The following is a 26,461-nucleotide window of genomic DNA, read 5'->3' as shown; positions in this document are numbered from 1 at the left end:
AGCAGCCGGTCCCCCACCCAGGCACGCCCCCGGCTGGGCCCCGCCCACGGCACGCCCCCTCCCGACCACGCCTACAACCCGGCCCCGCCCACAGCGCGCCCCTCCTCACCCCGCCCCCAGCCCCCGGCGGCTCGGGCTGCGGCGGAGTCTCGGGCGCGGGCGGAGAGCGGATCCGTCTAAGGCCGCGCCCGTCTCTCCGCGGGGACAGTTTCCAGCTTCACCTCTGAGGAGGCGGCCCAGGACCGCAGACGGCCTTTCCCTACGAACAAAATGCGCAGTGAACATTCTGTTCGCTTCCGAGCCCTCCCAGCGAGGCCCTCCAGCCAGGATGCCACGTTACACCTGCCGACAGCCCCTGCTGCAGCCCAGACACACACACGAGATACACAGACACACACAGGTACACACACACACAGACACACACACACACAGATACACACACACAGGTACACACAGACACACAGACACACACACAGACACACACAGATACACACAGATACACACACACAGATACACACACACAGATACACACACAGATACACACACACAGGTAGACACAGACACAGACACACACACAGACACACACAGATACACACACACAGATACACACACACAGGTACACACACACACACAGATACACACACACAGGTACACACACAGATACACACACAGACACACACACAGACACACACAGATACACACAGATACACACACACACAGATACACACACACAGACACACACAGATACACACACACAGATACACACACACAGACACACACGAGATACACAGACACACACAGGTACACACACACAGACACACACACACACAGATACACACACAGGTACACACAGACACACACACACACAGATACACACAGATACACACACACAGATACACACAGACACACACAGACACACACACACAGACACACACAGATACACACACACAGATACACACACAGACACACACGAGATACACAGACACACACAGGTACACACACACAGACACACACAGGTACACACACACACAGATACACACACACAGATACACACACACAGACACACACAGACACACACAGATACAGATACACACACACAGATACACACACACGAGATACACAGACACACACACAGATACACACACACAGATACACACAGACACAGACACACACAGACACACACAGATACACACACACACAGGTACACACAGACACACAGACACACACACACAGACACACACAGATACACACAGATACACACACAGACACACGAGATACACAGACACACACAGGTACACACACACACAGATACACACAGGTACACACAGACACACAGACACACACACAGACACACACAGATACACACAGATACACAGATACACACACACACACGAGATACACAGACACACACAGGTACACACACAGATACACACACAGATACACACAGACACACACAGATACAGACATACACACAGACACACACACAGACACACACAGATACACACACACGTACACACAGACACACAGACGCACACAGACACACACAGATACACACACACAGATACACACACACACAGACACACACAAGATACACAGACACACACAGGTACACACACACAGATACACACACACACAGAGATACACACAGATACACACACACACAGACACACACACGAGATACACAGACACACACAGGTACACACACAGAGATACACACAGATACACACACACAGGTACAGACACACAGACACAGACACACACAGATACACACACACAGATACACAGACACACACAGGTACACACACACAGATACACACACACAGACACACACACAGACACACACACGAGATACACAGACACACACAGGTACACACACACAGATACACACACGAGATACACAGACACACACAGGTACACACACACACAGGTACACACACACACAGGTACACACACACACAGATACACACACACAGACACAGACACACACACGAGATACACAGACACACACAGGTACACACACACACAGATACACAGACACACACAGGTACACACACACAGATACACACACACACAGGTACACACAGACACACACACACAGACACAGATACACACAGATACACACACACACGAGCTACACAGACACACACAGGTACACACACACAGATACACACACACAGATACACACAGACACACACACACACACGAGATACACAGACACACAGGTACACACACACACAGATATACACACACACAGACACACACACAGACACACACACGAGATACACACACAGGTACACACACACAGATACACACACACAGACACACAGACACACACACACAGATACACACACACAGACACACACGAGATACACAGACACACACAGGTACACACATACACAGATACACACACACAGACACACACAGACACACGAGATACACAGACACACACAGGTACACACAGACACACAGATACACACACAGATACACACACAGGTACACACAGACACACAGATACGCACACACAGATACACACAGACACAGAGATAGACACACGATGTACACAGACACATATACACACAGAGACACAGCAATACACAGACACGCAGATGCAGGACACAGAATCACAGATGACACACAAAGACACACGCAGATACACAGACACACAGAGACACACACAGGCACAGAGATACACACAGATGCACTCACAGATATACACACAGACACATAGACACACAGAGATATATACAAATACACAGACATACACAGGTACACACACAGATACAGATATAGAGATACACACAGATACACACAGAGATACAGAGACACACACACAGATACACGGACACGCACAGAGATACACAGACACACACACACAGATACACGCACACAGATACGCACACGCAGACACACAGATACACACAGATATACACACACAGATACACACGCAGACACAGAGATACACAGACGGACAGACATACACAGATACATGCACAGAGACACAGATACAGAGGCAGAGATACACAGATGTACAAACACAGATACACAAATACGCCCACAGACACACACAGATACACACAGCTAGACACACACAGATACACAGACATGCAGACACACACAGATACACACACAGACACATAGAGACACACACAGATACAGACACACACACAGCTACAGTGGCCAGGCCCTGCACAGGAGCTGGCAGGAAGTGAGAGGCTGCATCCGCAGTGTAACAGCAGAGCTGAGAGAGGTCCCACGCCTTGTAACAAAGCACCTTGCACAGCGACAGGGTGGGCCGGGGCTGCCCTGGGAGTAGGGATGGAGGACGACCTCAGCATGGCAGGCTCCGGAACACCGAAGTTCCCAGCCGGGGGCCTAACTGCAGGAAAGCCCGAGATCTCTGAGATCACATTCGCTGTCGCGTGTGCAGACCCATCCGTTCAGACCGCCGTGTGCATTAGGTGTGGACGTGGCTGGCAAGCAGCCTGGACAGTGACCCCATCCTTGTGGGATGGTGGCGCCAGGGAACCCGTGACCACCGACGCACCAGTTCCTGTCCCAGAAATACTGTCTCATCCTCGCTCATCACTGCACCTGCTCCCCTCCCAGTGCCTCAGGGACACTGTTACAGGGCAGAAAGAGGCCAAGCCACAGAGCCCGGGGGAGGCTCCCTGGGCAGGCAGAAGGCTCTTGGTGTGCACAAAGATCTGTCGAAACGAGGGCTGTGAAATGCCAGCAGGACAGTTGCCACCAAGCGTGTGGCTCTCCGTGCCTTGCAGGTCACAGTTCTTCGTGTAACTGCTGAATGTCTGGGGAGGGAGCAACCCTACCCCAGCTCCAGGGATAGGCCCTGAGTGGCCACAGTAATGGAGAAAACCCACTTCCACGCCAGGGACTGGCTCGGGTGAGCCAAATCTAAGTGTCCTAGCCCTGGGGGCAGCTGTGCGGTGATGAAGCCCCCTGCCCCGGGAGCAGACAGGCACCCACACCCAGCACAGCCACATGCTGTCTCCAGCTTCTCAGCTGCCATCAGTCCGTCCCCTTGGTTGTCGGAGTCAGAGCCAGATGCGGTTTCCTTTCCTGGTGGCGGAGAGTGAGTGCTGCCCGCAGATGCATCAGTGGAAGCCTGTGTGTGACTCGAACGGCCAAACTTGCCTTCGAGGGGCACCGCGCTTCTTCAGTTAGAAGTGATTGGGGCCAGTCTCAGAAATGACATGGTTTCTCCTAAGCTGAGCATGAAGATGGGGGTCCCAAACGAGATATGATATCGAATTATACTTTTCTTGGCTGGCCTAGAAATTCCAGAAGGAAATGCCAAAATAAGGCCCCCGCTAAATGTTCTTCGCAAAAGAACAGCATCATCGGAATCAGATATAAAAGCAAAAGGCGGCTACTTCCAAGCAGAGGGCTGGGATGTGGTGTGGCTTTTGTGTGCATGTGTGTGCAAATTTTATGTTTGTGGGTGACCCAGTGAAGGCACCCTTGGCTTCTTGCCCTGGACAGGCAGTTGTGACTCAGAGGACAATGGTCCAGGAGAGTGAGAAGGTCTCAGAATTGGGCAGGCCTGAGGGTGCAGGGGAGGGCTGCTTCCCTGGACCACAGCATCCAGAGAAGAAAGCGCCTCCCGGCCCAGCCCTCCAGCCCCGTCATGGGGAAATCTGTCTGCAGTTTCCCTTTGTGAATACCTCCCCAGGGGTCCCCCGGGCCACCTGCTGTGCAGGCCTCTGCAGTCCCCAGTCTCTGCCTGTTCCTACCATGGTTCAGCCCACAAATCCAATGCACCCACCCCTGCCCGAAATTGGCTTGATTCAGCAAGCATTTTATCAAGCTCCCAGATCCTGTGGGTCTGGAATTCAGAAAGGCACAGTGGAAACAGTTCATCTGCACCCCACTGCAGCCAGGGCAACGTGAAGGCCAGAAATGACTTGAGTCTGGAGGATCCGGAGGTGCACTTGCTCACTCTCTGGTCTGTCGGCTCCTCCATGTGGCCCCTGCACCGGCTCTTGGACTTCCTTACAGCATGGCAGCTGGGGCCCAAGGGACAGGAAACGGAAGTCACCAGTTCCTTAGGGCCTGTGCCCAGGACTGGCAGGCACCATTTCTGTCATATTCTATTGGCCAGTCAAGGAGCCCAAGGAAGGGCACAGACACCAGTTCTTGAGGGGAGGAATGTCAAAGAACATCGGAGCCGTGTTTTTCATTTTTGTTTTTGAGATGGAGTCTCGCTCTTTTGCCAGGGTTGAGTACAGTGGCGTGATCTTGGCTCACTGCAACCTCCACCTCCCAGGTTCAAGCAATTCTCCTGCCTCAGCCTCCTGAGAAGCTGGGACCACAGGCAGGTGCCACCACACCCAGCTAATTTTTGTATTTTTAGTAAAGACGGGGTTTCACTATGTTGGCCAGGATGGTCTCAATCACTTGACCGCCCACCTCGGCCTCCCAAAGTGCTGGGATTACAGGTGTGAGCCACCGCACCGGCAGGAGCCATGTTTTAAAGTTACCACAGCCAAGGATGCAGCAGCTGAATAATGAGGGCTTGGTGCTAGCTTCTGAACTTAAATTCTGGACTTCAAAGGCATGTTTAAATGTAATGAGCTGTGGAGTCACAGGAACTCCCAGTCATTGCTGGTGGGACTGCAAGATGTATAGCCACTTTGGAAGACAGTTGGGCAGTTTCTTACAAAACTAAACACTCTTAGAATATGATGCAGCAACCAATGCTCCTTGGTGTTTATCTAAATGATTCGAAAACTTACATTCACACAAAACCTGCACCCGGGTGTTTATAGCAGTTTTATTTATCATTGCCAAAACTTGGAAACAACCAAGATGCCTTTCAGGAGGTGAGTGAATAAACAAACTAGGGTGCATCCAGACAATGGAATATTTATTATTCGGAGCTAAAAAGAAATGAGTTACCAAGCCATGAAAAGACACAGAGGAATCTTACATGCAGATTACTAAGTAAAACAAGCCAAAGTGAAAAGGCTACATACTGCCTGATTCCAACTAGACGACCTTCTAGAAAGGTCAAACTATGGAGACAGTATCAAGATCGGCGGCTGTCGGGGGCTAGTGGGGAGCGGAGGGATGACTTGGTGGAGGGGGTTTCAGGGCAGCGGCCCTAGTCCGTATGATACTGTGAGGCGGATACAGGGCATTAGACATTTGTGCAAACCCACAGAAGGCACTGCCCGAGCGAGCCCTGATGTAATCCGAGGCCTCTGGATAGTGCTGGTGTGTTGGTGTAACCCGTGGACCAATCTGGTGGGCAGTGTGTGCAGTGCAGCTGGCTACATGTGCGGGATGGTCATATATGGGACTTCTCTCTACATCTGATTAATAACGTCTTTCTTTTAATGAATTAGAGGAAAATAGAAAGTCTCATTTGTGTGTGTGTGTGGGGGGGAATCAATTTTGAAAAGTGACTGGGAGGGGCGGAAACTCCAGGACCAACTCAGGAATAAAAATGGTCATAAACTTCATCCTGAAGAGGGTGGATCCTGTGACTGGGAGGGGCCGGCCCAAGTCCCTCGAGGTCCTGAGCTGAAGGCTCCATGGGGAGGGGCAGCCCTGGGTGGCAGGAGAATGGGGAGGCCAGGTCCATGGGGGTGGGAAGAAAGTGGGGTCCTGAGAGTTGGTGCTCCAGCGGGGAGCGAGGCTGCACACGGGAGTCAGCACCTTGAGGGACGAAGGTGCCTGCTGTTGATTCCGGATGTCGAGTAGTTGGTACCTGTGTGCGTGTGTTTCCATTTCCATTTGGATCCCATGAGAAATGAGGCCCAGGAGGTCCTGCAGACAAAAGCCCCCCACCCTTTGGAGCTGGCCTCCATGCGGAGTGGACCCCGTCACCTTGGTAAAACCATCTGTTTCATTTCTTGTTGTAGAGACGGGTCCCTCTGTGCAGCCCAGGCTGCAGGGAGGGGCGTGGTCACAGGGAGGGCCGTGGTCCCAGTTCACTGCAGCCCTCAGCGACTCCCTGTTTAAAGTGCTGACTGGTGGAGGAGTGAGGTCTGCGCGATTCGGCCTGGAGGACCCCGGTGTAGGACTCACTCTCCAGACTGGCTGCCGGCGGGCCTGGCCCTTCCTGACATCATGGGCCACCATGGCATGTCCCTGGCAGTGACCAGCGATGTCCTCAGGCCCCGACCCTCCTATCCAGGCCATCCAGGGCAGGCCTTTCGGGGGGGCCTTCCTTGTTCCAGTTTTTCAGAGGCCCAGCGCTCTCCCTCCCCATCCTGCCCACCTGCCCAGCTCCACGCAGCGTGGGGAGGGGAATAGGGTGGGGAGAGGGTAGGGAAGACGGTGTGTGTGTGTGTGAAGATGCGTGTATGTGGCGGGGCCAAGATGTATGTGTTTGGGAGGTGTGTGTGTGTGTCGGGGTGTGTGTGTGATGGGCAGTATGTGAAGGATGTATGTGTGGGGGGGTGTATGTGTATCTGTATAGGGTTTATGTGTGTGTGTGTGTGTTGGGGGGTGTATGTGTGGGTGTGTTTTGGTGTATTTGTGTCTGGGGTGTGGGTAGGGGGAGGGTGTACGCATGGGTGTGTACATGTGTGGCGGGTGTGTGTGCGACTGTGTGGGGTGTGGGCAGTGTGGGGGTGTGTGCGTGTGTGTCTGGGGTGTGTGTGCGCACATGTGTGTGCCTGGTGTGTGTGGGGGTGTGTGCATGTGTGTCTGGGGTGTGTGTGCGTGTGCATGTGTGTGGTGTGGGTGTGTGTAGGGTGTGTGTTTCTGGGGTGTGGGGTGTGTGCATGTGTGTGGAGTGTGTGTGGGGTGTGAGGGTGTGTGTGCATGTGTGTGCGTGTGTGGGATGTGTGGGGGGCTGCGTGTGTGTGCATGTGTGCAGGGTGTGTGGGAGTGTGTGTCTGGGGTGTACGGTGTGTGTGCATGTCTCTGGGGTGTGGCGTGTCTGTGCGTGTGTGTGGTGTGGGTGTGTGTATGTGTGTGGGATGTGTGCATCTATGTGTGGTGTGGGTGTGTGTGCATGTGTGTGGGGTGTGGGGATGTGTGTGCATGTGTGTGGGGTGTGGGGATGTGTGTGCATGTGTGGGGTGTGTGTGCATGTGTGTGGGGTGTGGGATATGTGTGCATCTATGTGTGGTGTGGGTGTGTGTGCATGTGTGTGGGGTGTGGGGATGTGTGTGCATGTGTGTGGGGTGTGTGTGCATGTGTGTGGGGTGTGGGGGGTGTGTCTGCATGTGTGTGTGGGTGTGGTGGTGTATGTGTGCAGAGGTGTGTGTGTGCATGTGTGTTGGGGATGTGTGTGTGCATGTGTGTGGGGTGTGGGATATGTGTGCATCTGTGTGGTGTGGGTGTGTGTGCATGTGTGTGTGGGGTGTGGGGATGTGTGTGCATGTGTGTGGGGATGTGTGTGCAAGTGTGTGGGGTGTGGGGGTGTGTGTGCATGTGTGTGTGTGGGTGTGTGGAGGTGTGTGTGTGCATGTGTGTTGGGGGTGTGTGTGTGCATGTGTGTGGGGTGTGGGATGTGTATGCATCTGTGTGGGGTGTGGGGGTGTGTGCACGTGTGTGTGGGATGTGTGCATGTGTGTGGTGTGGGTGTGTGCATGTGTGTGGGGTGTGGGGATGTGTGTGCATGTGTGTGGGGTGTGCATGTGTGTGTGGTGTGGGTGTGTGTGCATGTGTGTGTGGTGTGGGTGTGTGTGTGCATGTGTGTGTGGTGTGTGTGTGTGTGCATGTGTGTGTCGGTGTGGAGGTGTGTGTGTGTTGGGGGGTGTCTGTGCATGTGTCTGAGGTCCGGGGAGCATGCATGTGGTGGGGGTGCTGCTCCTCACTCCCTCACCCAGGAGGAGGCTGTACCCAAGGCTCCAGTTGCCAGACTGGGCCAAGCCAGGAGCAAGGCTGAGCGGCTCCACCCGCGGGCTCCCGGGCTGGGACACGGGGTGTCACCGCAGTGCTGAGCGTCTGTGCTCTGAGACCTCGTTGTCCCCAAGGGTCTCTCCACCCTCCGGTCCCCGGCTCCGGCCCCGCCCGGCATGCGGAGCGGGGAGTGCACAGCAGGGCGGGGGCACTGAGCGCACGAGGGGAATTTCCCCACGACCACGGCGACGCCAAAGGCCTGAACCGCCACGGCCGCCCGCAACAGCGAGCGCAGGGAGGGGGCTGTGCGCACCGGGGCTCCGCTGCCGCGCGGGGAGGGAGAGCCCGGCAGGGTCACGAGGCGCCGGCGCCGAGGCCGCTTGAAACCCGGGGAGACCCCGCTTGTGCGCGCCGGACGAACCCCCGCGGAGGTCCCGGGGCGCAGCTGGCGTGAGGCCTCAGCACAGGGGCGCCGGGGCCTCCCCACTCCGCTCAGCTCGGGGCCGCTCAGGGGGGCTCTCACCGTGAACCTCGGCTTTTCTAAAGGAAGGGCAGACCCCAGGTTTCTCCCTTCTCCTGTCGAGGCGAACGCGGTTTGGGTGTTTTCCTGGTTTCTTCTTTGGCAAATCAAGACAGCGCGCAGTGCACGGAGCCCCGAAGCTCTCTCCGGACTCGCGGATTCCTGGTTGAACCTGAGCGTGAGCCGCGTTCTCGCTGAAACCGGAAACAGCACGTGCGCCGGCGGGGCCGCCCCCTCCCCCCTCCCTCCCCCCTCCCCCCTCCCCCTCCCCCCTCCCCCGCCCCCTCCCCTCCCCCTCCCTCCCCCTCCCCCGCCCCCGCCCCCTCCCCTCCCCCTCCCCCTCCTCCAACAGCCCGCGGCAGCCGCACGGGCAGCCAGGGCCCAGCACAAAACGCCTTCCAGCGGCAGCAGCGCCGGTCTGAGGTCCTGGATAAGCCTCGGCGCAGGGTCCCGCGCTCAGCCCACCCCGCCCGCCTCCGCGCCAGGGCCTGCCTGCTGGGTGGCCGCCTGCGCCGGGCTGTCCCGGGCTGGGCACTCGCGCCGATCCCGCCTCGCTTGTGGACCCGCAGCGTGGGACGCAGAGCCAGGCCAGGCCGCACGAGCTGTGCACGAAGATATGCCCGAGAGGCGGGGAGAAGGCACAGCCCACCGGCTCAGGAGAAAGTCCCGGAGGGAGGCAGTCCGCCCCTGGGGACGACGCGGGGACCCTATTCGGACACCACCAGAAGTTCCTGTGGGAGACGCTAAGGGTGCCACGGTGTCGGGCACCATGTAAAGCTCTCCTAACTCTAAGCCGTTTGCAGTTTCGTGCACGTCAGAAGGGCGCAGCCACTGTCACCTCTATCAGCAGAAAAGCAGACATGAGACAGGAAACCACCCAATTAATCCACAATTCACAGTGCTGGTGAGCTTCCAAACAATTGCCAATGTGACTGAAGTTTCCACTCCTAGCACAGATGGGTCGTCTGTCTTTTCTACAGTTTAATGGTTTCTGCTACACACATTTATCTGTCAAAGTGAACTATGTAACTTCAGGCCGCAGAAGTTGGATGAGAGTAAAAAGTTCAACTGAAGGTGGCATGGAACTGTCCGAGAGGGTCTTCCTGTCCAAAAATGAAGCTGTGGCTATAAAAATTACCACCCTTTAAAAAATTTATTTATTATTTATTTATTGGAATGAAGTGCCCTCCAGTATTCTTTTAGTTAAAAAAAAAAAAAAAAAAAAAAAAAGCCGGGCACAGTGCCTCAAGACACCTGTAATCCCAGCACTTTGGGAGGCCGAGGCAGGCGGATCACGAGGTCAGGAGATCGAGACCATCCTGGCTAACACGGTGAAACCCCATCTCTACTAAAAATACAAAAAACTAGCCAGGGGTGGTGGCAGTGCCTGTAGTCCCAGCTACCAGGGAGGCTGAGGTAGGAGAATGGCAGGAACCCGGGAGGCGGAGCTTGCAGTGAGCTGAGATCCGGCCACTGCACTCCAGCCTGGGCGACAGAGCGAGACTCCGTCTCAAAAAACAAACAAAAAGACATAACACATGCTGTTGCTTCTAACTGCAGAGAGCAGCGACAGCCCTGCAGGGCAGCTGCATGGGGACCCCGCCTTGGTGCCTGCAGCCGGCCTCCTCTGGCACAGCTGCTTCATTCTAAGGACTCTTATACTCTGCAAAGCTCTCAATCCTCAATCATTTTCGTCTGGGTTTTCAATAATTTTCATCTGGGTTTTACCTATCACATTGGGAATTACTAATGAAAATATTTAAAATATTGAATACATTTAAAATAAAAACAAACCCATGACTTAACGTGGACACAATTTTGAAAAATTATTTTCCAAAAAAAAATGTGAGAATGGCATTAATACTTTTATTAGCCTCTTTAACTGTCTGGCTTAATGGAAGTGTAAACCAGAAAAAGTGGCCGGGCACAGTGGCTTATGCCTGCAATCCCAGCACTTTGGGAGGCCGAGGCGGGCAGATCACGAGGTCAGGAGATCGACACCATCCTGACTAACACAGTGAAACCCCGTCTCTTCTAAAAATACAAAAATAATAGCTAGGCATGGCGGCGGGCGCCTGTAGTCCCAGCTGCTCGGGAGGCTGAGTGAGGCAGGAGAATGGCATGAACCCAGGAGGTGGAGCTTGCAGTGAGTGGAGATCGTGCCACTGCACTCCAGCCTGGGCGACAGAGCAAGACTCCATCTCAAAAAAAAAAAAAAAAAAAAAAAGTGTTTGAGACAGGCCTCAATCCATTTAGAGGCTGATTTTGCCACAGCTGAGGATGTGCCAGGGAAAGAGACACAAGCCACAGTAGGCTCTGTGTCCGGGGCTTTTTCCAAAGAGTTTTGAGGGTTTCAATATTTAAAGGGGAAAATGGCAGGAGGGGAAGGAGGAATGAATAAAAAGGAGGGAGGGTAGGAAAAATGAGAGAAGTGGGGCACATCCTCGTGAGGCTTTAATGAGCGCTTGCTGACTCGCAGGGGGCAGAGGAAGAGTCAATTACAAATTCGGCTCATGCTCAGTACATCTGCACTTTACGTCAGATAAAGTCAACCTAGAGTGGAGGAAGAAGTCAAATATGCATTGGTTTGGGAATGGGCGTACGGGCAATTTCTAGTGTCTAGTCCCTTACGGAGCAACGAGCTGTGACTTTACATTGTCCTTCAGGCACAGAATGAAAAGGCAGTTTCCCATGTGACTGTTTCCAAGCTCACCCTTTTCTTCTGGCCTCGTGAGCTTGCAGGTGATTTTCCTTTCCTTTCACAGGAGACAGGTGAATTCTCATTTCTCTTGTGCGTGCCACATTGTGAGCTGTTTTGGTGGAAGGAGGTGAAGAAAATTTGGCCTCACAGAGACGTAGTAGGAGAGAGAGGCTCTCTTGGACACCCTGAAAAGGCCTCAGGAACTCCAGGGGTCCTCAGCCAGGACTGAGAACCCATGTTCTAGAGGCAGAAGGCATTTGCCAGCCTGATTTGGGGGTTGGCCAATGGAAAGTGGGTGGAGGGGACAGTGCAGCTCTGGGCCCTCTTACAACTGTGTCACCACACGTGTGTGATACACACGCCTGAAGCCAGAAGAGAGACGTGAAGCTAGAAGAGAGATGTGAAGCCTGGCAGCTCCTAACCGCAGGCCCAGAGCCCCTCAGCTGAGCCCAGCCCAGCCAGGCCCAGAGCCCCTCAGCTGAGGCCAGCCCACCGCAGGCCCAGAGTCCCTCAGCTGAGCCCAGCCCACCGCAGGCCCAGAGTCCCTCAGCTGAGCCCAGCCCAGCCAGGCCCAGGGCCCCTCAGCTGAGGCCAGCCCACCGCAGGCCCAGGGCCCCTCAGCTGAGGCCAGCCCACCGCAGGCCCAGGGCCCCTCAGCTGAGGCCAGCCCACCGCAGGCCCAGGGCCCCTCCGCTGAGGCCAGCCCACCGCAGGCCCAGGGCCCCTCAGCTGAGGCCAGCCCACCGCAGGCCCAGGGCCCCTCAGCTGAGCCCAGCCCACCGCAGGCCCAGGGCCCCTCAGCTGAGGCCAGCCCAGCCCAGCCAGGCGCGCGAGTGAGAAACGCTGCTTCTCACCAACTTCAGGGGCAATTCTGTTACACCGCAAAAGCTGACAACAAAAGGGTTGGTGATATTAACAAAAATAATACCACACAGCTTATGGAAGTTTTGAGCTAAGCTGAAAATAGACTAATCCTGGCATTTACCAATTCTGTCCTGGAAAGGTTCCCAGAAAAAAAAAAACTTCCCCTCTTTGGATCTTGTGAGTGCTAAACATTGTGTCCCTGAATAAACTGTCTCCCAACGTGAAATACATAGTTCTGCCTCAATCTGATACTGTTCAGCTCAAGCTCTAACGCGTTAGACCTGCCAGCCAGTTTTCCTAGCCGGTTTGCAGTCCTACCCTTTGCAGACACGAGTGTGTGCCATACACAAGCAGCCCAAACCGTGTACCACGGCTGTCTGGACCGAAGACTCAGCCCAGGCCAAGGAAAGCAGAAGCTAAGGCTGCGCAGACACGTGGGACTGGGGAGGAAGCCGGAGGAAACCCTGAAGGCTCCAGAGCCCTTCAGCCCCTGCCACCAGCTGGTCCCCTGGAACCTTCCATTCTCCTAATCACTTCTTTGTGACTTGAGTTTGGTTTCTGTAATCAAAAAAAAATCTAAACTTGGCTGAAATCTCACCTACTGCTGTATCAAGGACTGACTGACTTTTTGGTTGCAGTAGATCCCCTGGTGCTGGTCTAACTGGTTAAGAAAGCTCAGCCTACACTTTTATGACAGATGTTTTATTTATAGATAATTAAAATTTAGGCATATACATGACACAAACATTATATATAGTACACTTTCCATGATAGAAGTTAAGATGCTGTTCACAGAAAGGCCTCAATTCAGATGACATAATGCATATGCTAGAAGGGGACACCTGGGAGAGGGGACACCAAATGGCCTTCTGGTTTTTCATTTTGGTTTAAATATCCTCTGGATGCATTCAAGTAATACTGATCATTTCATGTTCAAAAGGCTTTTAATAAACAAATTCAGAGTAAAATTAATGGAAATATTTATAATAACGATTTGTTACACAGTTATTTCCAATATACAATCAAGACGACTCACGACACTTGAAAGAAAGAAGAAAAAAAATCGATTGCACCCACAAGTAAAAAGGCTTTATTCATTTTGGGGATGCTGCAATTCGGTATTTATATAAACATTTACACACTGTGTAAACACAGTCCTACATGTAATGCAGCATTACGGGTGAGAAGACCCTTGGAAGTCGAGCGTCCACAGTGTTCCACGCGCACAGGCGGACCTTTCCACTGTCATTCCCAGCACGGCCAGTCTCTCCACCCCCTCCTCCCGCCTGGCTCGAGGACAGACGCTTCTCATCAGACACACCAGGCAGCCTACAGTCTACACAGCAGCAGCGAGCGCTCTGCCGCCTGGCTCAGGCTTTCGTTTCACAAGGACGTTCCCCCATCTTAGTGTCCTGTTAAATAATCTTGCGTAGAGTCTGAAGCAAAGGAGTCGACATCCTCGTTATCTGAATCGTCGCTGCTGTCGTCAGCGGCCGGCTCTCCTGTAAGTGCAATGCGAGCATAGTCATCCGTGTCTATGGACTTGCAGAAGTGGATGGCGTACTTGAGCTTCTCCTCCAGCACCTGCTTGCAGGAATACCTGGGCAGCTTCAGCAAGAAGAAACAGGTGTAGGACTCAGGGAGGAAGTGGTCTGGAGGGTTGTATTTATCCAACACCTGTTGAGCAGAAATATGACGTGATCAGAAGCTGAACATGGCTGCAGTCTACTTTACTGTACTCATTAGGCTCTTCGTGCTCACAAAACCATGTATTTTGCTAAGAACAAAACAGCAGAAAACATAACCCAACCAACTTTAGGAGTAACAAGGTGCAACTAATTCCTAGGACCTGGAGTAAGAAACAGCACCTCACTATGGAGACGACGGCTCTCTATGGTCATCCCGGGAAGAGGGCCCGAGGACCACACCACCCCTATGGGCCCGGGGAGGCCTGGCAGGCGGAGGGCCAGGCATGTGATCATGGGAGAGCTCCTCACGAGTCTACCAGCCCAACTTTGACCACTACAGATTAAGATACTAAGAAACAGCAAGAATTATGGACAAAAACTGAGAATTACTGACCTTCTAAGATAAACTATGCATGCTCTCCAAGGTGACCCTGAAAGACGGCCACTTTTCTAACCCTGGTAGAGACGCAGGTCAGGCTCTGCTGGGCACATGCTGGGAACAGTGGACCCCATCGATCCATCCACCCAGGCACTGCTGTTACGGTCCCAAGAGAGAGCGAGGGCATTAGGCCACCCCCTCTCAGTGGCCCGGCAGGTCCGTCGAGCTTGTTTCTGACCACTGGCCCACAGAGTTGGAACCCAAAGCAAAGCCCTTGTTCTCGATCCTACGAGCAGCCTCATTTTTCTCAGCATCTAGCGTGTTACTTAGTGACTCACCTAATCCGACCAGATAACTGAGCGAGTGCTTTGTGTGTGTTTGAAACCTAGAGTGGGCTGACACAGCAGTGGTGTATTCTGGGGATGGCCAGATACATTTTTAAAAAAACAGGTAATCGTACCCAAAACACATCATCATAACATTTTGAGCCTTCACATCAGAGAAGTTGGATGTTTTCCATTTTCATTTCTGTGAAGGCACAAGAGGCCCATTTTTCCATGTACTGCAGGACCGTGGGTGAGGACCTGGCCACCATTGGCCGACATCAGCCCAGGGCTGGCAAGCCCAGCCAGGCGCCTACCTGGATGACGAAGTCTCGGCCCCGGAAGTCGGCAATGGTCCTGGGCAGCCTGGTCCGGCCCCAGACGAAGCGAAGGAAGAGCGAGCGCTCTGTGTTGGAGAAGGACTCCATCACCTCCCAGAACCACTGGGTCAGCGACGCGGAAGGCTCGATGCCTTTGTAGGTGGCCACCGACTTGAGAAGATGCAGGGGGATGTCAGGGCTGCCACACACCTGCAGGAGGATGTCTGTCAGGGCCGTGTGATGCTTCCCACCCTGGGATTTCCGCAGGACTCCATCACGCTCCCTCTACACCAAGGCCTGTTTGGGGCAGGGAAAGGTCTGGGGGCTCCGGGTGGGCCTGCATACAGCCTCCTGCGGGCGGGTGGAGGGACGCGCTCAGAGTGCACTCCCTTCAGTCAACACACAGGGCAAGGCTCTGACTCTGAACTACTGTCACTGATTTGTGGGTCAGCAGGCAAAAGGCAGCTGCAGGGCAGCCCCACCTGGGGGTCGGCATACCATCGTCTCCAGTTCGTAGCCGGTGAACAGTGAGAGGAGGGGGACAGGCACAACGCGGGCCATCCCTTCCCGAACAGCAGCCACCTGCTCATCAAATTCATGGAGTCTGGAAGAAAAAGCTCACTTTACACTTCTGTATTCGGTGACACTGACTTTGTTCTGCTCACACCAATCCTTGGCACGCAGCACTGCGGCCGCACACTTCCCAGCTGGGAGGACAGAGCACCAGCTCCAGATGGCATGAGCATGCTTAGCAGCTCAGCACTGCAGAACTTCTCCCGACACTCGGCTCATCTCGTCCGGCAGATGGGGTACAACCTAATGACCACCCACAGCTACGCACACCCCAAGCCACCACTCTCAGTATCCACCGGATACCCCAGGAGAAGCCAGCAACAAGAAGGGAAAGACGCGCACCCGCCACAGGCCCGAGACACCATGCTGACCCACGGCAGACACGATACAGGTGACAGCACCACCCAGGACACCTGCCAGGACTACCCCCACCAGAGCCCACAGGCCCAAGACACCATGCTGACCCACGGCAGACACGATACGGGGGACAGCACCACCCAGGACACCTGCCAGGACTACCCCCACCAGAGCCCACAGGGCACACCCACCACATGGGGCCTCATCCAGATGCTCTCAGGTGCTTCCAGGGGACATGGGACAAGCAGTGGAAACTGTGGGTGGTGGTAATGACCTGCCAAGCCTGAATCATGGCGCCCAAAGGCCTGTGCACAGTCACACCCGGACACCTGGCAAAGGCTGCTCTGTGTCATTCAAGCAGCCTGGAGGGGGTCGAGACAGCCCCAGACCCAGCCCTGTCCCAGGGAAGCCAACAAAGAAAGCACACAGGACAAAAACTACGGCCTCCTCAGGTGCAGTGACCCAAATGGGTGGATTTTGTTGATCTTGGTATTCTGGTTAGAGCTAGGAGTAATGAACACCGACCCTGATCACAGAATAAGCTTCACACCCACAGATCAGCAATAGTTGCAGCCAAATCCATTACTGTACGGTGGACGACACTCCTGAAAAACACACGTCCACGCAACCATTTTCTGCTACTTTTGCTACCTGTGTCAATGCAAGAGACAGATGACCACCAACCTGTAGTTTATCGCCAGCCGCACGTACTCCGCGCGGTTGTCCAGGGTGATGTGCGTGTGCTTGGAGCTCAGCTGGATGTCCTGGCCACTGGCGCTCGGCACCGTGAAGGGCAGGCTCATGGCCTCAAACTCCTCCGAGGTGGCTTCGTTGTCTCGGATGTACATGAGTCCAGGAATAAAATCTTTATCAACCTTTTAAGGAGAAAAAGAAAGCCCAGGTGTCGACTCAGGGCTCATCTCCACCCCAGATCCCAGTCCACCCAGCACACTCTGTCAAGCAGGAGCCGGGGTCAGCCTCAAGTGCATCTCGAGGCTGCAAGTACACAGCACACACCAAGACAGAAGAGGAGCAACGAGAGAGTACTTCACCCAAGGAGCTGAACAAAGAATTCACAGTTCAGTCAAGTGCTTAAAACTAACCACTGAGAAAGTTACAGCAACTGGCTAGCAAGGATTCCCACCCTGCAGCGAGGCACGACACAGCCACAAGGGATGAGCTGGCTGTGGTTGCCCCAGGACAGAGCCTCCTGTGCAAGCCTGACTTGCAGCCCCCCGGCTTCCCAAAAGCTCAGCTTCTTCACAGGGGAGGCAGTGAGCTTCCTTATCTGACAAGACAGTGTATGTTACAAAACATCAGAAAGTAAATGATCTATTTTTTTTGCTACTCAAAGATGGCCCACAGCCAGGAGACTCTGCGTCACACCTGGGCACGAGTTAGGCCAGAGTTCACAGCCTGACCAGACCCGCAGAACAGACTGTGCCTGTTAACAAGACCCCAGAGGCCCCGCCTGCCGCCCCAGGGAGTTACCTCACTGAGGTCCGCGATGGTGAGGCTCATCCCAGCCAGCTGCTTCCAGACAGGTTCAGCGAGGTTGAGGCTTAGGGGACTCCCGGTTCGGATGGCAATGCCCAGCAGCACACCTGATCATTCAGGACACAAGTGACAGAGGACACTTGAAAAGGATGACAAAACTTCGAGCTCACTCACACACGCCACTGGCAGCCGCTCCACACTGAGGCCTCAGAACCTTCTGAAGCAGTAACACCCAAATCATAGGTCTAGGCCCTTCCTCAAGACCATCTGTCCTCCTCTACATCTATCATTTCCTTTTGTGCCTATAAGCCTCTAACTCTTCACATCCCTTCTGCACACACATTAGTTTAAGCCACACAGAGGCCAATTCTTCTTCTTCTAACAGCAAAGAGCTGGAACTTCCCCATGGGAGTGTCCTCCAGGGAGCTACAGCCCTGCCCAGGAGGTGCTGGCTGTGGTGGGACGCACAGCCGAGGACACTCTGCACACCCTCAGTGGGACAGGAGGGAGGGACTGGCCAACGGTGAAGACCTCACCCCTCTCTGATCCCAAGTCTCAGATAAACATTCAAGATGCAGAAACAGAATCTCACATTTTCTGAGTGCTCAAGGCAGTCTCCAGTCCTCAGTACGTGGCCAGGGCCCGCTGGCTCTGCCAGTGCCTGTAACTGTGCACAGAGCTTCCAACGGTCCACCACCGTCAGGCCCTCAATGCTAGGCACAGAAGTCAACAGCACACCTTGTTCGCTTCCATAATGTTGGTGAAATGCATGATCAACATGAAAAGTCTTTTTTTTTTTTTTTTTTGTGGATACGGAGTGTCGCCCAGGGTGGAGCGCAATGGCGCGATCTCAGCTCACTGCAACCTCTGCCTCCTGGGTTCAAGCAATTCTCCTGCCTCACCCTCCTGAGTAGCTGGGACTACAGGTGCATGCCACCACAGCCAGCTAATTTTTTTTTTTTTTTTTGTATTTTTAGTAGAGACAAGGTTTCACCATACTGGTCAGGCTGGTCTCGAACTCCTGACCTCAGGCAATCCACCAGCCTCAGCCTCCCAAAGTGCTAGGCTTATAGGTGTGAGCCACCTGCGCCTGGCTCTAAAAGTCATTTTTATTGGTAACATTTTATTAGTTTTTAGTCTCAAAAACTAAAAGCAGATATTCAAGATATCTACTGTCACTCCTCAAACAGACAGTACACTTTAACTCAAGGGCAGGCACAGGGCACAGCAACCCAGTTCAAGTGGCCGAGAAGCTCACCCAGGAAGCGGAACATGCTGCTGTGCACAGGTGCTCTGGCAGCCGGGCTGAGCAGGTAGCAGTCTCGGTTGGCCCCAGACTCATCCCTCCCGTTGGGTGTCACAATCAGCAGGGGTGTGAGTCCGTTCTGCAGCTCCTCACAGATCTCAGCTATGGACTCACTGTAGCCACCCCCACAGTCATCCACAGATTCACCTGCAGGGGAGAAGCAGCCACTCGAAGTCCCCTCACACAGTCCTATGTGAAGAGCCCCAACGCTCCCGCACCATGTGGCCTCTGTGCTCCCCGTGGGCTCAGGCGACCGCTGCCGGGGACACAGGTGCTCCAGCGCGCCCAGCAAGTTCTCACCCACAAACTTGACTTTCCAGACACGGTGAGGGAGGAGGAGGCTGTCGGGACCGAAGGAGCTCATCTTAGCACACATCTGCCCAAAGACAGACTTGGTGCCGTCGGGGCCGGCCAGCCCACCTTTGCTCCTTGATCGTTTGACCTGGAGAGGAGAAAGCAAGCAAGCGTGAGGCCGCTGCCGCAGCAGGAAACACATAGCCGGGGACACACGGAGCTGGCGAGTGCATGAGGAGGAGACACTGTGTATGGGCCCCTCCCTGGTCACGCACCTGCTTGCAGACCCCGCCATCCAGGGCACTTGACTCTGAACACCCAAGACCGCTGCCCTCACCCCACTGGGCATGTCGCCAGTGATATGCCCAACAGCCCCTAGGACTAGTGTGTCTGAACAAACACACCTTCCAACATGACACACACTACCATCACGTCTATAGCTGCAGCCTAGCAGCATCACCTTGGCATGGACCATTCTCACACCCTATGCACTGCCACCACTTCACCATCTTGCCATGACCTCAGGAAATAAGACACCAGGAACTCCAAAAGCAGCTCTCCCAGCAGATCAGAACAGACTCCCGGCACTCAAAGATTCAACCCAATGCCCCTGAGACTGAAGCAGATACAGTGAGTACCTCGGCCAGGACCAGGCCTTTCCCATATCCACTTCCATCCACTTCCACCCATCCACTTCCACCCATCCACTTCCAAGCCTCGGGGCCACTCAGCCTCCCCAACACAGGCAGTCACTCTCGCTGTCCATCCTTCTCATCCTAAGCTACAATTTCCAAAGGCTCAGGGGACTCCAATTCCCAGACATCAAGGCAGGAGCCCTAGGGCCCCTGCCACAGCAGGACCTCGGGGCATCGGAGGGCGGGTGGCCGAGGCTGTGAGTTACAATCATCTGAGAAGCCCAGTCTGGAAGCATGTCAAAAAGAAAAATTGAAGAAAAAATGGTCCTGAGAATGTATTTTGATGACTCCTCCAATGAAACTCTCAAAGTTGAGTTTAAACCACTTACAGCACAGGCTGCCATAACCAAGACTAAAAATACAAGAAGACAGACAGAAGCCACAGCTGCCTGTAGAATGAACTTGTCTGCATGCCACACACTCGGCTACGTGTTCACAGATGTGAGTTCCTGGAAACTCGCAGCAGCTTTTTAAGGCTCCATCATGCCCAGAGGAGACTGGGCTACAAGAAAAGAACAGGACATGTCCTACGTCACGGCAGCCGTGTGAGAGGACAGGTGCACCCAGCTCCCCAGAGCCCACGGGGCTGCCTCTTCTCCGCGACAGCGCCCAATGGTAAAGGCTGTCTGTGCTCAGAGGCTGCAGAAAACAGCAGCCATGACCCTGGAAGGAGACAGGCTCCTGTGGGACAGCACTTTCTCTGCTCAAGAGAGACACAGATGATTTTAACTGTCTCTAATCTGAAGTCCCTAAATTTTCAGAAATGTGCATGTAATAATTCTGTAATAAATTTTTAAGTGTAAAAAAGTTTTTAGGTACTGACGTTCAGATCCTGCTACAAAACTAAATAAAATTCTCAACAAAACCCTCCAGTAAGATGATCTGTGTTCTGGCGTCTCCGAAACTTTCCACAGACAGCTGTGAGAGCCCCTCCCACGGCATCCCCTTGGGAGGGGTGCCCCTGAGCGCGTCATCACAGCCATGGGGTGGCGGGACGGAGGTGCCTGTGCAGCCTTCCTGGCTCTGTGCTGGTGTCCTGTGCACACCTTGAATTCACAGATGTTTTTCTCCATGTTCATTTTTGGGCAGAAAATCACTTCTATTTCCACACGTGTAGAAAATTTCCTCTCTTTGGGAGGGGCATGCTACCCTGAATGGGAAGGAGCCACCTATGGCACCCGGGGCCGTGGCTGAGCCACAGCAGCCCCCAGACGTCAATCCACATCGCACACTAGGCTGAAGGGTGTTTATCTGATTCTTAGGAAGGCCTGATGCCGGGTGTGGCGGCTCACGCCTATAATACCAGCAGTTTGGGAGGCCAAGGCGAGTGGATCACCTGAGGTCAGGAGTTCGGGACCAGCCTGGCCAACATGGTGAAACCCTGTCTCTACTAAAAATATTTAAAAAAATTAGCCGGGCATGGTGGCGCACGCCTGTAATCTCAGCTTCTTGGGAGGCTGAGGCAGGAGAATCGCTTGATTCCGGGAGGTAGAGGCTGCAGTGAGCCGAGATCGCGCCACTGCACTGCACTCTAGCCTGGGCGACAGAGCGAGACTGTTTCAAAAAAAAAAAACGCCTGATATAGGTTGTTTTTTGTTTGCTTTGAGACAGTGTCTAGCTCTGTCGCCCAGACTGGAATACACTGGTATGATCTCGGCTCACTACAACCTCTGCCTCCCAGGCTCAAGCGATCCCCCTGCCTCAGCCTCCTGAATAGCTGGGACTACAGGCACCCACCACCACACCAGGCTAATTTTTGTACTTTTTGTAGAGACGGGGTTTCACCATGTTGCCCAGGCTGGTCTCAAACTCCTAGGCTCAAGCAATCCATCCACGTCAGCCTCCCAAAGTGCTGGGATTACAGGCATGAGCCACCACGCGCGGCCAGAAGGACTAATATAAATTTGTTTGCCATTTACCCAGTTTGTTTTTTCAATTGCATACTGAATGAACATTTTTGTAACACAAGCTGGGGATAGCAAGATGCGTAGGAAAGAGGCGTTCAGCATGTAATGACTTCTCAAAAATTTCAGATGATACAAAGACAGAGATAAGGGTGCCTAACCTGCATCCTAGTTTATCAAAGCTTCGCTGATGCTCAGAGCGCCCCCAGGCTTGAAGAGGGGTCTTGAACACCCACCCTGAGAGCCCCTGGCCCAAAACGCCTGCATGCGGTTTTGAGGGAGGTGCAAGTTGAGACATACTCAATCGCTGAGGTTAGACGATGAAGAAGCCATCGGCTGGCCTTTCTTACAAGCTGTAATGTTTATGATGCACAGCAAACTGAAGCGATCATCCAACGTAGGGAAATAAAAGCTTTTTTATGAACCTAGTTAAACTATTTATTTGAGGACATGACTGACGTACAGTTTAGCATTAAACACTCTGACGTCAGTGAAGAGACCAGTTCCATCAATGTGGTCATATGAGCTGTCCAACAAAGGACAAGAGTCTGGTGTCTTAATCCAACATGCCCCCAAATAAAACTCTGAAACAATTTCTAGTCATGTAATCAACATCAGGGTAAAAATCATGTGCTAATACAAAGGTACAGGAACAAAGAATTTGTTCTTCGTGGCTCTCTGTATCTGATCCAAGAGGCGAGGCCAGTTTCATTTGAGCAGTAAATGTCAAGTTCTGCACGCTATCATCATCAGGGGCTGAGGCTCCTCTTTGTTTGTAACTGTGAGTTTATATAGACTTGAAGCAGTATAAACTTACAAACGGTCTACTAGTCGTTTCTTTGACCACTACCCATGAGACATATTAGTAACTCTGGCCTATGACACTGGCAAAGAAAACTACCAGTGGGGGGAGGGTGTGAGGATAGTGGGAGCATGAACTGTTACAACCTATAATCGGATGTATCATCAAACTATCACTGGGCCTGTGACCCACTCCACTTCTCAGAACTTAACAAAAGGGGCAACCGAAGACACACCCAGATAGCCCTGCCTGTACCACAGAAAAGTGGGCATGGCCCCCTAGCACCATCAGAGAAATCTAACAGAGTAAACCAGGACACACCCCTGCAAGAGAGGAGCAGGCTGCAGGCAGCTGCCAAACACAAGCAGCCCCACAGCCCTGTTCCATGGCAGGGAGGAGCGCAGCCAATTTTTTTTTTTTTTTTTTTTTTTTTTTTTTTTTGACACGGAGTCTCGCTGTCTCCCAGGCTGGAGTGCAGTGGCGCAATCTCGGCTCACTGCAAGCTCCGCCTCCCGGGTTCACGCCATTCTCCTGCCTCAGCCTCCCGAGTAGCTGGGACTACAGGCGCCTGCCACTGCGCCCGGCTAATTTTTTGTATTTTTTAGTAGAGACGGGGTTTCACAGTGTTAGCCAGGATGGTCTCGATCTCCTGACCTCGTGATCCGCCCGTCTCGGCCTCCCAAAGTGCTGGGATTACAGGCTTGAGCCACCGCGCCCGGCCTCGCAGCCAATTTTAAAAGGCAGTGATCCTGCTTTGGCTGTAACAAACAGACACACACCTCCCAATGTAACAGCAGCGGTTATCATCATGCAGTGGGAAGAGGGCTGATTTTATTTTCCCCATTCTTGCTGACCTGTGTTTGTGCTTTTGGACTATCTGATATAAATCTTCATTACTTCTATATAAAGAAACACACTGACATTCCTGGAAGGCCCAGCACATCACATACAGGAAGCCCACAAAAAGGAAGGTGGCACCTGCTCTTTAAAGTTGGGGTGCACGGGATGGCAGGCTACCAGCGCTCTTGTCCCAGCCCAGGCACCCACGAAAGCATCACTTCTTTTTTTTTTTTTTTTTTTTTTTTTTTGAGACGGAGTCTCGCTCTGTCACCCAGGCTGGAGTGCAGTGGCCGGATCTCAGCTCACTGCAAGCTCCGCCTCCCGGGTTCATGCCATTCTCCTGCCTCAGCCTCCCGAGTAGCTGGGACTACAGGCGCCCGCCACCTCGCCCGGCTAGTTTTTTTGTAGTTTTAGTAGAGACGGGGTTTCACCGTGTTAGCCAGGATGGTCTCGATCTTCTGACCTCGTGATCCGCCCGTCTCGGCCTCCCAAAATGCTGGGATTACAGGCTTGAGCCACCGCGCCCGGCCGAAAGCATCACTTCTAAGGCTGTCAGGCTACAAGAAAAGCACAGGACATGTCTCTCCATGCGCTACCTGGATGCGGTTCAGCTCCACGACGGGACCATGCTGACGATCGCGCACCATGGTTGCTTGCACTACTTTTCGGAAAGCTGCCTCCTAAAACACATCAAACAGACAAAATTTAGAATCTGATACAGAAAGCATCACTCCTGGAGAAATTATGACATAGTTTTGTTTAAGATCTGATTTGAAGAAGACCTTAAGAACAGAAAACTGCCAGCTCCCTTTTCTCAAGCTGTGAGGGTGCAGGGGACCAGGCTGGCACTGAAGTGCACAGGGACAGAAGTCAGGGCAGGCAATGCCAATGGCCAGGCAAGAGGCAGGTCCCTCAGGAAACTACCTCCACCCACCAGCATGCCAGAGGCTGGAAGAGCCCAGCACACGCAGGGCACAGAACAGGGAGGGCTGGGCCTGGCGAGCACCTGCTCTGACTCAGGTCTCGAAGTCAAGATTTCCCTGCCAAACATTAAGTCCACCAGTGGCAGGGACTGATGTTAAACCACTGATTGCCACACAGCAGCCACAGGGCCAGGGAGCGCCGTGGAGCCAACCAGAGGTCCTGGCTGTGAACACACTGAAAGAAACTGGGAGCGCCCAGGGTGAAGACAGCAGGGTGTGGTCAAACATGAGCGCCACAGTGAGGACCCAGCCTTTCCCCAGGTGGGAGCAGATCGGCCGTGCCCATGGGGAAAGGGTGCAGGGTACAGCAAGCAGCCGTGACAATGGAAAGGGAGGAGACAGGTCAGCAGGGGTCTCAGCTCTCTTGGCCAAGTGGCCAATTGTGCCTTCTTTCAGTTAGGGGTGGGCTGTGGGAGCGCAAGGGTCCCTCAGTGGAGGATGAGCCCTTGCCCAGTTCAAAGGCTAAGAACTCCAAGCTGCTCCAAGGCAGGAGGTGAGGGCCTAAGCGCCAGAGGAGACCCGGAACAGGCATCCTGGAGGCACCTCAGCCCCACGCCTCTTGCACAGCTCAGACTCATCCTGCTCCCACGGGCCCTGCCTGGACCCCAGGGGAGCTCCCCCTCCACAGGAGCACTCCCCTCTCCTCCCAGTCACCAGCCCGCCCACCTTCCTGGAGAGTCCCTTTTGGTGCTCTGGACCGGGAGTAGTAACACCCACTCTCTGAGGCCGATCCTCACCACACCCAGGACCAGAACCAAGGCTGCCTGCACATTCCCTGACCAGAGGTCCCTTTCAGATGCCCTCAGCACTCCCCTGATCTTCTGCAGCCTCAGCAGGTGCCAGACACTGCTGCCCACCGCTCCCCTACCACACACCAGCTCCCACCCATGCCCTGCTCACAGCCTGCACAACGCTTGTACAGGGCCAGGTGGGACGTGCCCCTCCTCTCACCATTTTTCTCCCTGCAAAGAAAGGTTTTTTACCTCTGCACTGCCTATTATCATGACAACTTTGAAGGATTAAAAAAAGAAGGTAAAATTAATCGTTTGCTACTTTTTATTATTGAATAGTAATTGAAATTACATTTCCTGGCCGGGCACGGTGGCTCACGCCTGTAATCCCAGCACTTTGGGAGGCCGAGGCGGGCGGATCACGAGGTCAGGAGATCGAGACCATCCTGGCTAACACGGTGAAACCCCGTCTCTACTAAAAATGCAAAAAATTAGCCGGGCGTGGTGGCGGGCGCCTGTAGTCCCAGCTACTCGGGAGGCTGAGGCAGGAGAATGGCGTAAACCCGGGAGGCGGAGCTTGCAGTGAGCTGAGATCGCGCCACTGCACTCCAGCCTGGGCGACTGAGCCAGACTCCGTCTCAAAAAAAAAAAAAAAAAAAAAAAAAAGAAATTACATTTCCTATCCATTTTACCTGCCTACGATTTCTTCTGCCTCTCTCATCAGAGAGATGATCTTTCCATTAAACACAAGCCTCATCACCTCCACCCTCAGGCACACATGAAAGTAAAATGAATGCCCCAGTCCTGTTCAGCAGAAATCGTTCTAGTCAAGTGGAAACAAAACCAGTCTTTAAAAAGTAACCTGCT

General features: G+C 53.5%; 1 protein-coding gene across 7 annotated transcripts in view; it reads right to left on the bottom strand.

Moving 5' to 3' along the window:
* Positions 1-13,588: 13,588 nt before the first annotated feature.
* The window catches only part of LOC103245991 (E3 ubiquitin-protein ligase HERC2), a 219,985-nt gene continuing 207,112 nt past the window's right edge, over positions 13,589-26,461 (bottom strand). For all 7 annotated transcript variants that reach the window (XM_008017306.3, XM_073011972.1, XM_008017312.3 and 4 more), the window contains 8 exons: positions 24,477-24,560; positions 19,646-19,787; positions 19,298-19,492; positions 18,034-18,146; positions 17,227-17,417; positions 16,111-16,216; positions 15,610-15,822; positions 13,589-14,579 (listed from right to left, as the gene is read on the bottom strand). In XM_008017306.3, coding sequence (XP_008015497.3) covers positions 14,307-14,579; positions 15,610-15,822; positions 16,111-16,216; positions 17,227-17,417; positions 18,034-18,146; positions 19,298-19,492; positions 19,646-19,787; positions 24,477-24,560 — 1,317 coding nt within the window. In that variant the 3' untranslated portion in view covers positions 13,589-14,306. The remainder of the gene's footprint in view (positions 14,580-15,609; positions 15,823-16,110; positions 16,217-17,226; positions 17,418-18,033; positions 18,147-19,297; positions 19,493-19,645; positions 19,788-24,476; positions 24,561-26,461) is intronic.

Source organism: Chlorocebus sabaeus, chromosome 26, assembly GCF_047675955.1.
Source record: "Chlorocebus sabaeus isolate Y175 chromosome 26, mChlSab1.0.hap1, whole genome shotgun sequence".
Classification (NCBI taxonomy): domain Eukaryota; kingdom Metazoa; phylum Chordata; class Mammalia; order Primates; family Cercopithecidae; genus Chlorocebus; species Chlorocebus sabaeus.
The sequence above is the reverse complement of the archived record's forward strand: the minus strand, read 5'-3'. Positions and strand labels throughout refer to the sequence as shown.